Source organism: Hypanus sabinus, chromosome 14 (genome assembly GCF_030144855.1).
Source record: "Hypanus sabinus isolate sHypSab1 chromosome 14, sHypSab1.hap1, whole genome shotgun sequence".
NCBI classification, from domain to species: domain Eukaryota; kingdom Metazoa; phylum Chordata; class Chondrichthyes; order Myliobatiformes; family Dasyatidae; genus Hypanus; species Hypanus sabinus.
The window spans coordinates 25,278,652-25,291,536 of NC_082719.1; the positions used below are offsets into that span (position 1 = coordinate 25,278,652).

Genomic DNA, 12,885 nt, shown 5'->3' on the forward strand with positions numbered 1-12,885 from the left:
AAACCTCCTGTACCTCCTTTCTGATGGTAGCAGTGAGATGAGATGGATGTCATGTCTTTGATGATGAATGCTGCAATCTTGTGGCAGCACCCCTTGTGGATGTGCTCCGAGATGGTGGTGTACTGAATGGTCCATCAACAATATCTTGATTTTATTTGTACTATTTTAAAACTTCCATTATTATTCTTCTAATTTGTATATTTGTAAAATTGCTTCATGTACTGCTGCTAAGAAACTAATTTCATATTGGATGTTGGTGGCAACAAATCAATTCTGAATTGTTAAAACACAGTACCACACTCTTCCCTCAAACAAGTGCTTCAAAGAATGTTGCATATTAGAAACCAACTTCAGTCCCTCAAGTCAAGTAACTAACAAGTAAAATCTTTGAAGATCTTGCCTTATTTTATAGCTGTGAGTTTCCTCATAAAAATATAATAGTTGTTTATTTTAAAGTCCCCCCACCCCTTACTGACCAGTGTTGTAATGCATTTCCTATGATTTCAGGATGAGTAGAGGAAGTACCAACTGTTCACATCAGATATTTCTTGCTAGATATTCAAGTATTCATACAAGGAAATTCCATGAACCGAAGCTCACTGACTCTCAACCTGAGCATATGTGAGTGGAGCACTGGGCAAATTCACTTGCCCTCTCCCTTCAACCTCACATGCCTCAACTGATCAAGAACCTATCAACCTCTGCCTTAAATGCACCCAATGACTTGGCCTCCACAGCCTCCTGTGGCAACAGGTTCCAAAACAAATTCCACTGGTAAGAGAAATTCCTCATCTCTGTTCCAAATGAACGTCCCTCTATTCGGAGGCTGTTACTCCCCCACCATCGTAAACATTCTCTCTACATCCACTCTATTGCAGCCTTTCAATATTTGTTGTTTTAATGAGACCCCCCTTTATTATTATAAATTCCAGTGAGCAAAGGCCTAGAACTATGAATCCCTCAAACAGTAAGACTTCCCTTCCCAAAATCATAATAGTGCATCTCCTCTGAACTCTCTCCAATATCAGTGGCCCGAAACCGCTCATAATAATCCAATGGCTTATAAAGTCTCAGCATTTTTGGCCTGCGTTATCATGTGCCAACCACTGAGGTCATACTAACAGGCCTACACTTTTCTGCCTGTTACCTCCCTTCCTTCTTGAAGAGTGGAGTGACATTTGCAATTTTCTAGTCTTCCAGAGCCATTTCAGAATCTAATTATTCTTGAATCATTACTAGTACCTCTACAATTTCTTCAACCACCCCATTCAGAATTCTGGGATGTAATCCAGGGGACTTGTCTAGCTTCAGACTTTTCAGTTTTCCAAGCACCATCTTCCTAGTAATAGCAACTACATTCACTTCTGCCCTCTGATACTCTGGAACTTCCAACATACTTGCAGTAGAGACTGATGTAAAATATTACCTGACAAGCAAAAAACAAGCCAAATGTGCAAGTGGCAGAGAATAATGGAGATATATGTGTCACTTAAGACAACATCAGCTGAATCCACTTTGATGAAACTTAAATTTATAAAATCCCAACTTACCCAAATACTATAGATGTCAAACACCAAATTGAAATGTAACCAATAAGTTTAATAGATTTAAGTTACACAAACAATTATTTGCACAAAGCCTTTTCCATTTAGTGCGATAGATCTGGAAATAGTGCCAGAATTGGGGACATTCTGATAATTGTTACAAAAATATTCTATCCATAGAGTTCAAGTTACAAAACAAATGGGGATCAGGTAGTAATTACAAGACTTTACAATGCAGATGAAAATTTCTAATTTACCAATAGTAGACATTACAGGTAACAAATGCACTGCACTATCTGGTATACTAAAACAATGTTTATTTAGGGTTCTGAGCTGCCTCATTTTCAAAGCTCATGAGTGACATTGTCATCTGGCTGGTCATAACCTTCAGAAAATGATGTTTTTGTTACTTTCTGTACAAGAGTACACGAATCTTCTAATAATTGCTTCAAAGCGTTCAAAATTGATTGAAGCTGACTTCTTACGATTTCAGTAATGCTGCTCCCACAGTCAAACAGGAACTTCACATATTCCATATAGGCCCTGTGAAAACAGGAATTGTGCATCATAACAGTTTGATCATGCAGCTATAATGGTTTAATTTCTACCATATGGGATAGCTTGTGAACAATACATACTGAAACAAATCTAATAGAAATTTTAACCATGTCTGAGGTAGATATCTAGGTCTGTTCCAGTAGTGAAAGTTCTAACTAACAGCATGTCCCAAATTTGCTAGGCCTCCAACATCCCCTTAAGCCAAGTATGATGGGGTGATGCTTGTGATGGTCCTTGCCACCAACATACAAGTAATGGAGAACATTTTCATCAGTTCAAAGGTCTGCACAGTCTGCATCTAAAGTGTGATAAGTGCCTTCAGTTCAACATGCTCAAGAACTCTACAAATCCTAATATACCAGTTGAGGGCCACTGGGACAGCTGGTCTATCAGAAATAAATTAATACAGAATAGAAACAGATCCTTCAATAACAGCCATGCCAACAGAAGAATCCTCTCTCCTAGTCCCAGTGCCCACTTTTGGTCTAGAACCCTCCAACCACCTATCCCAATGCCACTTAAATGTTGGTCGTACCTGCCTGAAACCCTTCCACTAGTAGTGTATTTTAGATAATCACTACCTTCTGAGTAAAGAGCTCCAGTTCCTTAAATCCTTCCCCTCGTGTTGGTTTCCCCCACCCCCTGAAATTCGAGGGAGAAATCTGGCTGTCAGCTTTTTCCATACTCCTCATGATTAAGTTTTTGAGTCCAGCTCATTCTCCCATGCTTGAAGGAATAATTGTCACTCAGATTTCAGAGAATGGAAGTTCTTAGGTTTGTATTCCAAATTTCACCTGGGGTGGTTTGTATAAAGTCTGAACTATGACAAACACTCTCCATCAATTAAAGGAATAATATCAAATCAGAAGCAATATGAAGACCAGTTCAGAAGTGTTAGTTCATTACACAACAATATTCTGAGGGAATAGTCTTACGGACTGCTTAGAAATCAAGAACACCTACTTCTATTACACATTTTTAGGAGGCCAGTGAGTACTGAGTGGTTGATATTCACTATAACTCAGACATTGAATTGCAACGCCTTCATCATACTGAGTACAACATCCAATACTGACAGCAAGTGCACTTCCTAATCCCACTACTTCACCTGCCCCATAACAGATTGTTCTGTTAAATGCCAGGCACAACATCAAATGCTAGAGGCAATTTCAGACAATTAATTTGAAGCCAAAGATACAATTTACCCATTCCAAGAAACTGATTCAGAAGTTGGTTAATTTAGGGTGAGGAATAAATAGAAAAATGATTATTTACTCACCCATTTCCCTGTATTTTATTAAAGTCAACCATGTCCACTAAAGCATCAATGTTGGTGGCTGCTGCATCACAGATGTTATGTTCATGGTAACACCATCCTTGCACATGAATTAAGATCCTTTGCACTTCAGCACATCTGCTAACACTGTTGCTGAACCTTGACCTGAGCTCAATGACATTGCACTTCAGGAAGTTTTTGATAAATTGTTTTCCCTGGAAGAGGACAAAGTAGACAAGTCAAGGCATTCCTATGACTTACTTCAGTGCGGAGCAGCAGCAGCATTTTCCAACCACAAATACTCATCTGGGGTGATGGATCAATTTCCATAAATTGATTAACAACCACCTAACAAACCCAGGTAGTCTTTAATGTGTAGCTGCGATGGAGTTATCATTTCAGTCCAAGTGAGATGGAGTCCAAGTACAAATTTTCAAATTTGCCATTTCAATCGTTTAGCAGTTCCATGGCTCTCAATCAAAAAAGTATCCAGCTCAAGACAAAGCTGCAGAGTACTTTTGCCAACACAATGAATATTTCCTTATGTTTAGGACGTTTAGCCTGAGAATATGGAATTAAAATGCAGGTTGCACAAGTGAAAGTTTCTTTTTTCAAGAAGCTGAAAACATCTCAATGCCTTTCCCACTACAACTTGCAACAGAGCTCTGGACAGGCAAGGTATTATCATCTTTCTTCATCAAGTCTATTCAATACACTTCAGTTTAAACAGCTACTAATTCACTTGGTAAGTAGAGGGTGCAACTAAGCAATAGTCTATACTTACCTGCACATCAAAATTGTCTGCATTCTGAAGGAAGTCTCTGCAGATTTCATACAAGTTGTCTTCTAGATAACAGGTTGTGTTTACCAGGCATCGAAATACATCACATCCCACATCTGGTGCACTGTGCAGACATGCACTTATTTCACCTGTTGAAAGAAAACAGCATTTTCAATTACTGAAAAAACAAAGCTATTTCCCCTCAGAGTATTAAAGCACTTCATTGAGGTTCCAATTTTTGCACTTGACCATTTATGTACACATCATTCAAAGCAGCTCCTCTCTCAGGAAAGGGAAATACCAGTTAGTGTGACCTCTGAGAGGGGCTTCCAGTAAGAGATACAATAACCAGAGACTTGGAGAACATTCAGTACAGGAAATCATGGTTGACTTATTGGAGCCCTTGGAGGAAGTGATTGAGAAGACACCAAGGAGGTTTTTGGATTTTAGATCTTCCGAATGACTGTACAGGAATCCAGATGAGACAGTGAGGGCATTATGCTGATGAGGAGCAGGAAGTAGCTCAGACACTGCAATATGGTGATGAGTCTGAGAGACTGTAGCTGGTGGGCACATAAGCATGTGGATACAGCTATCAGTCAACATTATTGATATGGCTAATTACCCACTCTGCTGAAGAAAAAGTTAAGTGGCAGAATTGGATAATGCTTTAAGGAATCTGGGTTTTCTTTTACTCAAGTCACAAGCCAAAGTGCAGATGCAGCAAGTACATAACAGGTGCCTAGCATACATTCAAGGTTCAAAGTAACATCACAGTGCAATTGTTTGGGGTTTTGGGGGGGGGGGGGTGTCTTTAGAGAGAAGGCAGTCTGAATCAGTATAGCCCGTTTAATGAGCGGAATAGAATTACCACACCAAACGCAGTAAAGATTGACTCCAGGTTCGTCAGGAAGAATTTAAATACCTCAACCCATGGTATATTCCCAAGAGTTAAGAATGTGGAATGATCTCATTAAAACTTTTGATAGGATTCAACTCCTGGTTGAAGGGAAAAACAGCCACGAGTAGGAAACGTAGCGGGAAAATCTGTACAAGTAAATCCATGACGATCTTCCAAAAGCGCAATAGAGAATCAGGAATTAATATTGAATGTATAAAATCGACTTCTCAAACGCTGGGAATGACAGCAGGGCAGAGAAATGCCACTGACATAGATTAATGAGGACGACACAGAGCGGGAAAAAAAATACTCCTGCGCACAATTCGTTTGCGAAGTGTTAATGTACAGGATTAAAAAAAAAACTTTAATTACAAGAACACTAGCATCATTCGATATGGCACAAGACGCATTTAGTTTTCATAGCTGAAACTTTAACTGAGGGAACATTCGTCGACCTCTGTCAAGAAATCCTCATGTATTTGCAAAAATAACCTACATCTTTGGAGCAATCAATTAGCCCCGTTGGGAATTACAAAGTAAAGCCCTTTCCAACCCCCATCTTCCCGAGGGAAAAGTCGAATGCCAACACGAAAGGGCACTTCCCCAGCCATCACCCATTCCGCGTCCAGGACAGCTTCTGTCCTCGCCCACCTGCAGTTAGCTGGTCCAGCTGGTCTTCCTCCGGAGCGGCTGTGGCCAAGCGTCGGCTCTGCCCAAAAATGGCTCTCAGGTTGTCAGCCCGCACAGCAACGAGCAGACAGGGCATGGTGAAAAGTAACAGCAAGACGCGGGCATCCATCTTCACGGCAAGGTAACACTTCAGAGAGAAGCAAATATTAAGTACAACTGTTGTTTCCCCCCTCCCCCAACTTACAGAGTGCTGTAATGTTAAGGACTCACGTGAGACATTTTATACAGTTTCTCCTAACTTGTTTTCTCCCGCTCGAGTCCAATTGGACGTTCTCATATACACGTGCTCCTTTCAGGAATGTGATGCCTTTTAAATGTTCCCAAAACAAGTTATTGCCGCATCCCCGTAAACGAACAGAGATACTGTATCGGTTCCTGTCTATTACCAGTGAAGACGAATAAAAGTGGCCTTAACATAGTACTTCAGACGTGGTCTAAGGAGGGTTTTATATAATTGTAGCTAATTAGTAACTGCCTTATTAATATCACATATACTAAGCTGGTGAAAAAACTTTAATGGCATGCCATTAAACCTATCATACTATGCATACCATGGTACCAGGCAAGTGGATGAAGACAGGGCAGTGGCTGTTGTCTGCATGGACTTTAGCAAGGCATTTGACAAGGTACTGCATGGGAGGCCAGTCAGGAATGTTCAGCCACTTGGCCTTCAGGATGAAGTAGGAAAGTAGATTTGTGGGGAAACCAGACAGTGGTAGTAAAGGGTTACATCTCCGGAGGCCTGTGACCGGCAGTGTGCTGCAGCCATTGGAGCTGGGTCCTTTGTTGTCTGTCAGCTCTGCCAAAGATCTGGATGGTAATGGGATTCGCTGGATCAGCAAATTTGCGGATGACACCAGGATTGTGAGTGTAGCGGACAGTGAGGGAGGCTACAATGGCTTGTAGAGGGTTTTGGATCAGCTGTAAAAATGGGCTGAAATATGGCAAATGGAATTTAACATGCAAGGTAGGACTTACAGGATAGGTCTTACACAGTGAATGGTGGAGCACTGAGGAGTGTGGTAGAACAAAGGGATCTGGGAATACAGCTCCATAATTCTTTGAAAGTGGTGTCACAGGTAGGTAGGGTCATAAAGAAAGCATTTGGCAAATTGGCCTTCATAAGTCAGTGTATTGAGTACAGGAGACAGGATGTTAAGTTAAATTTGTAGAAGACATTGGTGAGCCCTAATTTGGAATATTGTGTGCAGTTTTGGCCACCCACCTACGGGAAATATGTGAACAAGATTGAAAGAATACAGGGAAAATTCACAAGGCTGTTGCCAGAACTGGAGGACCTGAGTTATAAGGAAAGATTGGATAGGTTAGGACTTCATTCTTTGGAATGTAGAAGGTTGAGGGGTATAGATAGGGTAAAAGCAAACAGGCTTTCTCCACTGAGGTTTGGTGGGACTATAACCAGAGGTCATGGGTTAAGGGTGAAAGGTGAGAAGTTTAAGGGGACATGAGGAAACTTCTTCACTCAGGGGGTCATGAGAGTGTGGCATGAGCTACCAGCACAAGTGGTTCATGCGAGCTCAATTTCAACATTTAAAAGAAGTTTGATTAAATACATAAATGGTAGGGATATGGTGGGCTATGGTCCTGATTCAGTTCAATGGGAGTCGGTTGTTGAAATGGTTTTGGCATGGACTAGATGGTTTCTGTGCTGTACTTCTCTATGACTCTATATATAAATCAAGTAATACAAGAGGAAAACAAAATGCAGCATGTAGTGTTACAGTGACAAAGACTACCATGCAGTTAGACAGTTAAAGACAAAGGGACAGGACTAGGTAGATTGAGAAATGAGAAGTTCATCTTTACCATCGATGAGGACTGTTCAGGAGTCTTCCAACAGTGGCATAGAAACTGTCTTTCAAACTGTTGGAATGTATTCTTGCTGTTATATATTCTTCCTAATGGAAAGAGAAAGGCACCAGGGTGGGAGGGGGCTTTTATTACAGCTTGTGCTTTTTTTTTAAATGAAAATCTGATTGAAGATTCAGGATTGCTTCACGTTTTTTTGTCACATGTACATTGAATTATACAGTGAAGTGTGTCATTTGTGTTAACATCCAACAGAGCCGAAGGAATGCTGGGGGCATCCCGCAAGGGTCTCTACACATTTTGGCACCAACATAACATGCCCACATTGCTCATCAGAGCAACATGGAGCACAACAGACACCAAAATAACAGCAGCAAAAGAAGCCTCTTTCCTCCCTCCCACCCACCTACGTACACAGTCCTCTAGTTCCCCAGATATTCCTGTCTCCAAGCCTTAATCTGACCCCAGCACCCCTCTGTCCAGAAAGTAATCTCTCCAAACATAAAAATAAACACCTGATTCTGAGCTGGTACTCAATGGAAGTCACAGCTTGATGCCATCTTTGAGTAACTGGTGTGATTCATTTGGGACATGCAAAAGATCCACAGTTCCTGGAAGAATTAGAGATGCTGGTGCACTTTTGTAGCCATGGAATGTACACGGCTGGATCGGGACAATTTATTGTTGATATTTTCACCTGGAACTAGAAGCTTTCAACATCCTCCATGTCAGCAATATTACCACAGACAGGGGCATTTATTCTGCCCTGCTTCCTAAAGTAAATGACCAGTTCTTTTTTTAATATTAAGGGAAATGGTGTTACTCTGGCACCAGGTTCCCTGTCTCATTACAAGGTTTTACTTCTTTGTTGCCTGAGACCTAGCCCATCATATTGTTATTCATCTCCCCACTCCAGGACACACTAAAGTTGCACTTACAGATTCCTTATATTTTCTCTTTATTATTGTAGTGCTTCTGATTGATTTCCTTTCTACTAATTTTAGTATGAATGACCCCTTAAGGTCTTGAGAAAGCTACCTTGAGTTTCCACTATCTAAATAATAAAATAGTTCTCTTTGTTTGGCCAAGTGCAATGTCTTTGTATTTAACATTGAAAACCTTCAGCATAATACAGGCCCTTTGGCCCACAAAGTTGTGCCGAACATGTCCCTACCTCAGAAATTACTAGGCTTACCTATAGCCCTCTGTTTTTCTAAGCTCCATGTACCTATCAAAAAGTCTCTTAAAAGACTCTATCGTATCCGCCTCCAACACCATTGCCGGCAGCCCATTCTATGCACTCACCACTCTGAGTAAAAAAAAATTACCCCTGACATCTCCTCTATACCTACTCCCCAGCACCTTTACCTGTGTCCTCTTGAGGCAACCATTTCAGCCCTGGGAAAAAGCCTCTGACTATCCACATGATCAATGCCTCTCATCATCTTATACATCTCTGTATTTATATTAAAATCATCTTCCACAATCATGCTCAATGACCCATTGCAGTTTACAACATTTACACAAATTGCTACACACCAATCTCTATGTCACTGGACAATCTGACTATGGTTTACTGTTGTCTCCCTTAGTCACTATAATGAGTGGTTGTGGCGACATTCTATTTTCTTGAGGACAGCAGGCAATTCCTTCAAGCGCAAGAGTTAGAGATACTGTAAAGATAATGATCCACAGGCAAAAATTATTGAGTCCCAAGGGGAGGAGGAGAGCTTCAATATATGGATTTGATAATTACTATAGTTCCTACAAATATTAGACAACTTCAGACAAAAATGAGAAACACAAGTGATATAACAAGATCTGTTACCGTGTGGCGTGTGTAAGCCATAGGTTGGAAGGGATTGGGCAAGGGGAGGCAGGATAGAGTTGGAAGGAACGAGTTAACTTTGATTCCTCCTTGGTATATGCTAAAATAAAATGGAAATTAAAATGGTGTCAGCTCAGAACATGGTAATTGCCTGTTCCCCCCACCCCCTCCATGCAAACCAAAGTTTTGTCTCCATTTTGAATACACATTGTTAAGATTAGATACTGGTGAAGAATGTTTTCCTCCTTACACAACTGCTGTCTCTGTTTCTAAGTTATGTGTATCCAAGCTGAAGGTCACAAGAAATAAAAAGAGGTCCTGAAGGTTATAAAAGGGGGCAATTTTTTTGTACAAGGGGTAATCTTCTCATTGGCTGAGCCATGACTAGTGCTATTGCTAAGAGTGAGACAGAGACAGAGACAGGGCAGCATTCAATGTTGTCAGATCTGTGCTTCCACTCCAGCATGGGGCAGATCAGCTCATTAAAAGGGATGATAAAGTTATTTTGTTTTCCGTAATACGACATCATTAGTGGGTTCTTTCTTTTATGCTTTATACAACCCTAATCAATTGATTTCATGTCCATTTAATACTCGCATTTCTTTGGTTGCAAATACCCTGTCTAGATGAATCAGAAAAGAAGCAGGGAGTGAATTTAAAAAAATATTCTTTGTAACAGGATTTCTCAGTTGCAAACAGCATTACTACCAGAACTTATCAATAATAGCTAGCAGTGAATTCTGTGACAATAAAAAACACCACATGAGATGGGAACCAAAGACCTGCTCATGATTTACACTGCCAATAGTTTTCTGATAGTTTGTCCAGTCAACTAGCTTGATAGAAACTGCAGGAAACATAAAGTTGTGATAGTTAGGGGATTTTAATTTTCCACATATTGATTGGGACTCCCATACTGTTAAAGGTCTAGATGGGTTAGTGTTTGTAAAATGTGTTCAGGAAAGTTTTCTAAATCAATATATAGAGGTACTGACTAGAGAGGATGCAATATTAGATCTCCTATTAGGAAACGAGTTAAGACAGGTGATGGAAGTGTGTGTAGGGGAACACTTTGGCTCCAGTGATCATTAGTTTCAACTTGATCATGGATAAAGATAGATCTGGTCCTCAGGTTGAGGTTCTAAACTGGAAAAAGGCCAAATTTGAGAAAGGATCTAAAAAGTGTGGATTGGGACAGGTTGTTCTCTGACAAGGATGTCATTGGTAAGTGGGAGGCCTTCAAAGGAGAAATTTTCAGAGTGCAGAGTTTGTATGTTCCTGTCAGGATTAGAGGCAAAGTGAATAAGAATAAGGAACCTTGGTTCTCGAGGGATATTGGAACTCTGATAAAGAAGGAGAGAGAGATATGACATGTATAGGAAACAGGGAACAAATAAGGTTCTTCAGGAGTATAAAGGGTGCAAAAACTACTTAAGAAATCAGGAGGGCTAAAAGAAGACTTGAGGTAACTTTGGCAGTCAAGGTGAAGGATAATCCAAAGAGCCTCTGCAGGTATATTGATAGCAAAAGGATAGTAAAGGATAAAATTGGTCCTCTTGAAGATCAGAGTGGTTGGCTACATATGGAACCAAAAGAAATAGGGGCGATCTTATATGTTTTTTTGTGTATGTATTTACTAAGGAAACTGGCATGGAGTCAATGGAAATAAGGTAAACAAGTAGTGAGGTCATGGAATCTATACAGATTAAAGAGGAGGAGGTGCTTGCTATCTTGAGGCAAATCAGAGTAGATAAATTCCCAGGACCTGACAGGGTATTCACTTGGACCTTGAAGAAGACTAGTGTTGAAATTGCAGGGGTCCTGGCAGATATATTTAAAATTTCGGTATCTACGGGTAAGGTGCTGGAGGATTGGAGGATAGCTCATGTTGTTCCGTTGTTTAAAAAAGGCTCTAAAAATAATCCAGGAAATTATAAGCCGGTAAATTTGATGTTGGTAGTAGGTAAATTATTGGAAAGAGTACTAAGAGATAGGATCTACAAGTATTTAGATAGACAGGGACTTATTAGGGAGAGTCAATACGGCTTTGTGTGTGGTAGGTCATGTTTAACCAATCTATTAGAGTTTCTTGAGGAGGTTACAAGGAAAGTGGATGAAGGGAAGGCAGTGGATGTTGTCTACATGGACTTCAGTAAAGCCTTTGACAAGGCCCCACATGGGAGGTTAGTTAGGAAGGTTCAGTCTCTAGGTATACATGCATAGGTGGTAAATTGGATTAGACATTGGCTCAATGGGAGAAGTCAGAGAGTGGTAGTGGAGGATTGTTTCTCTGAGTGGAGGCCTGTGACTAGTGGTGTGCCACAGGGATCAGTGCTGGGTCCATTGTTATTTGTCATCTATATCAATGATCTGGATGATAAAGTGGTAAATTAGATCAGCAAATTTGCTGATGATACCAAGATTGGAGGTGTAGTGGACAGTGCGGAAGGTTTTCAAAGCTTGCAGAAGGATCTGGACCAGATGGAGTTTAATACAGACAAGTGTGAGGTATTGCACTTTAGAAGGACAAACCAAGGTAGAATATACAAGGTAAATGGTAGGGCACTGAGGAGTGCAGTAAAACTGAGGGATCTGGGAATACAGATACAAAATTCCCTAAAAGTGGCATCACAGGTAGATAGGGTCGTAAAGAGAGCTTTTGGTACATTGGCCTTTATAAATCAAAGTATTGAGTATAAGAGTTGGAATGTTATGCTGAGGTTGAACAAGACATTGGTGAGACCAAATTTGGAGTATTGTGTACAGTTTTGGTCACCAAATTACAGGAAGGATATTAATAATGTTGAAAGAGTGCTGAGAAGGTTTACAAGGATGTTGCTGGGACTTGAGAAATTGAGTTATAGAAAAATGTTGAATAGGTTAGCACTTTATTCCCTGGAGCGTAGATGAATGAGGGGAGACTTGATAGAGGTATATAAATTTATGATGGGTATAGATAGAGTGAATGCAAGCAGGCTTTTTCCACTGAGGCTAGGGGAGAAAAAAACCAGAGGACATGGGTTAAGGGTGTAGGGGGAAAGGTTTAAAGGGAACATTGGGGGGAGGGCTTCTTCACACAGAGAGTGGTGGGAGTGTGGAATAAGCTGCCAGATGAAGTGGTAAATGCGGGCTCACTTTTAAAATTTAAGAAAAACTTGGACCGTTACATGGATAAGAGGTGTATGGAGGGATATGGGCCAGGTGCAGGTCAGTGGTTCAGCACAGCCAAGAAGGGCCAAAAGGCCTGTTTCTCTGCTGTAATGTTCTATGGTTCTAAACATTTGACAAATTAAAAAATAAGTGATATATATATATTAAAATGATACATGGATTAAAAGACACATGAAAGACCACATTTAATTTTAAAACAAAAGTACAAGGCAAAGCCAAAATGCCTTAGAAATGGAAGTTGGTAACAACGATAATGAATAATGCCTACAAGTGTATGGCTGGAGGAAAGTGAGGGATCCAGGTGTG

The 12,885-nt window shown here is 40.5% G+C and overlaps 1 protein-coding gene across 1 annotated transcript; it reads right to left on the reverse strand.

Annotated features, from left to right (window-relative positions):
- Positions 1–1,669: 1,669 nt before the first annotated feature.
- Positions 1,670–7,647, reverse strand: LOC132404610 (stanniocalcin-2-like). Its single transcript, XM_059988894.1, has 5 exons — positions 7,578–7,647; positions 5,712–5,877; positions 4,163–4,308; positions 3,382–3,593; positions 1,670–2,087 (listed from the first exon to the last, which is right to left on the reverse strand). Exons 1-5 carry the CDS (start codon positions 7,578–7,580, stop codon positions 1,889–1,891), a joined length of 726 nt encoding a protein of 241 aa, XP_059844877.1. The 5' UTR covers positions 7,581–7,647; the 3' UTR covers positions 1,670–1,888.
- Between the last annotated feature and the right edge of the window lie 5,238 nt (positions 7,648–12,885).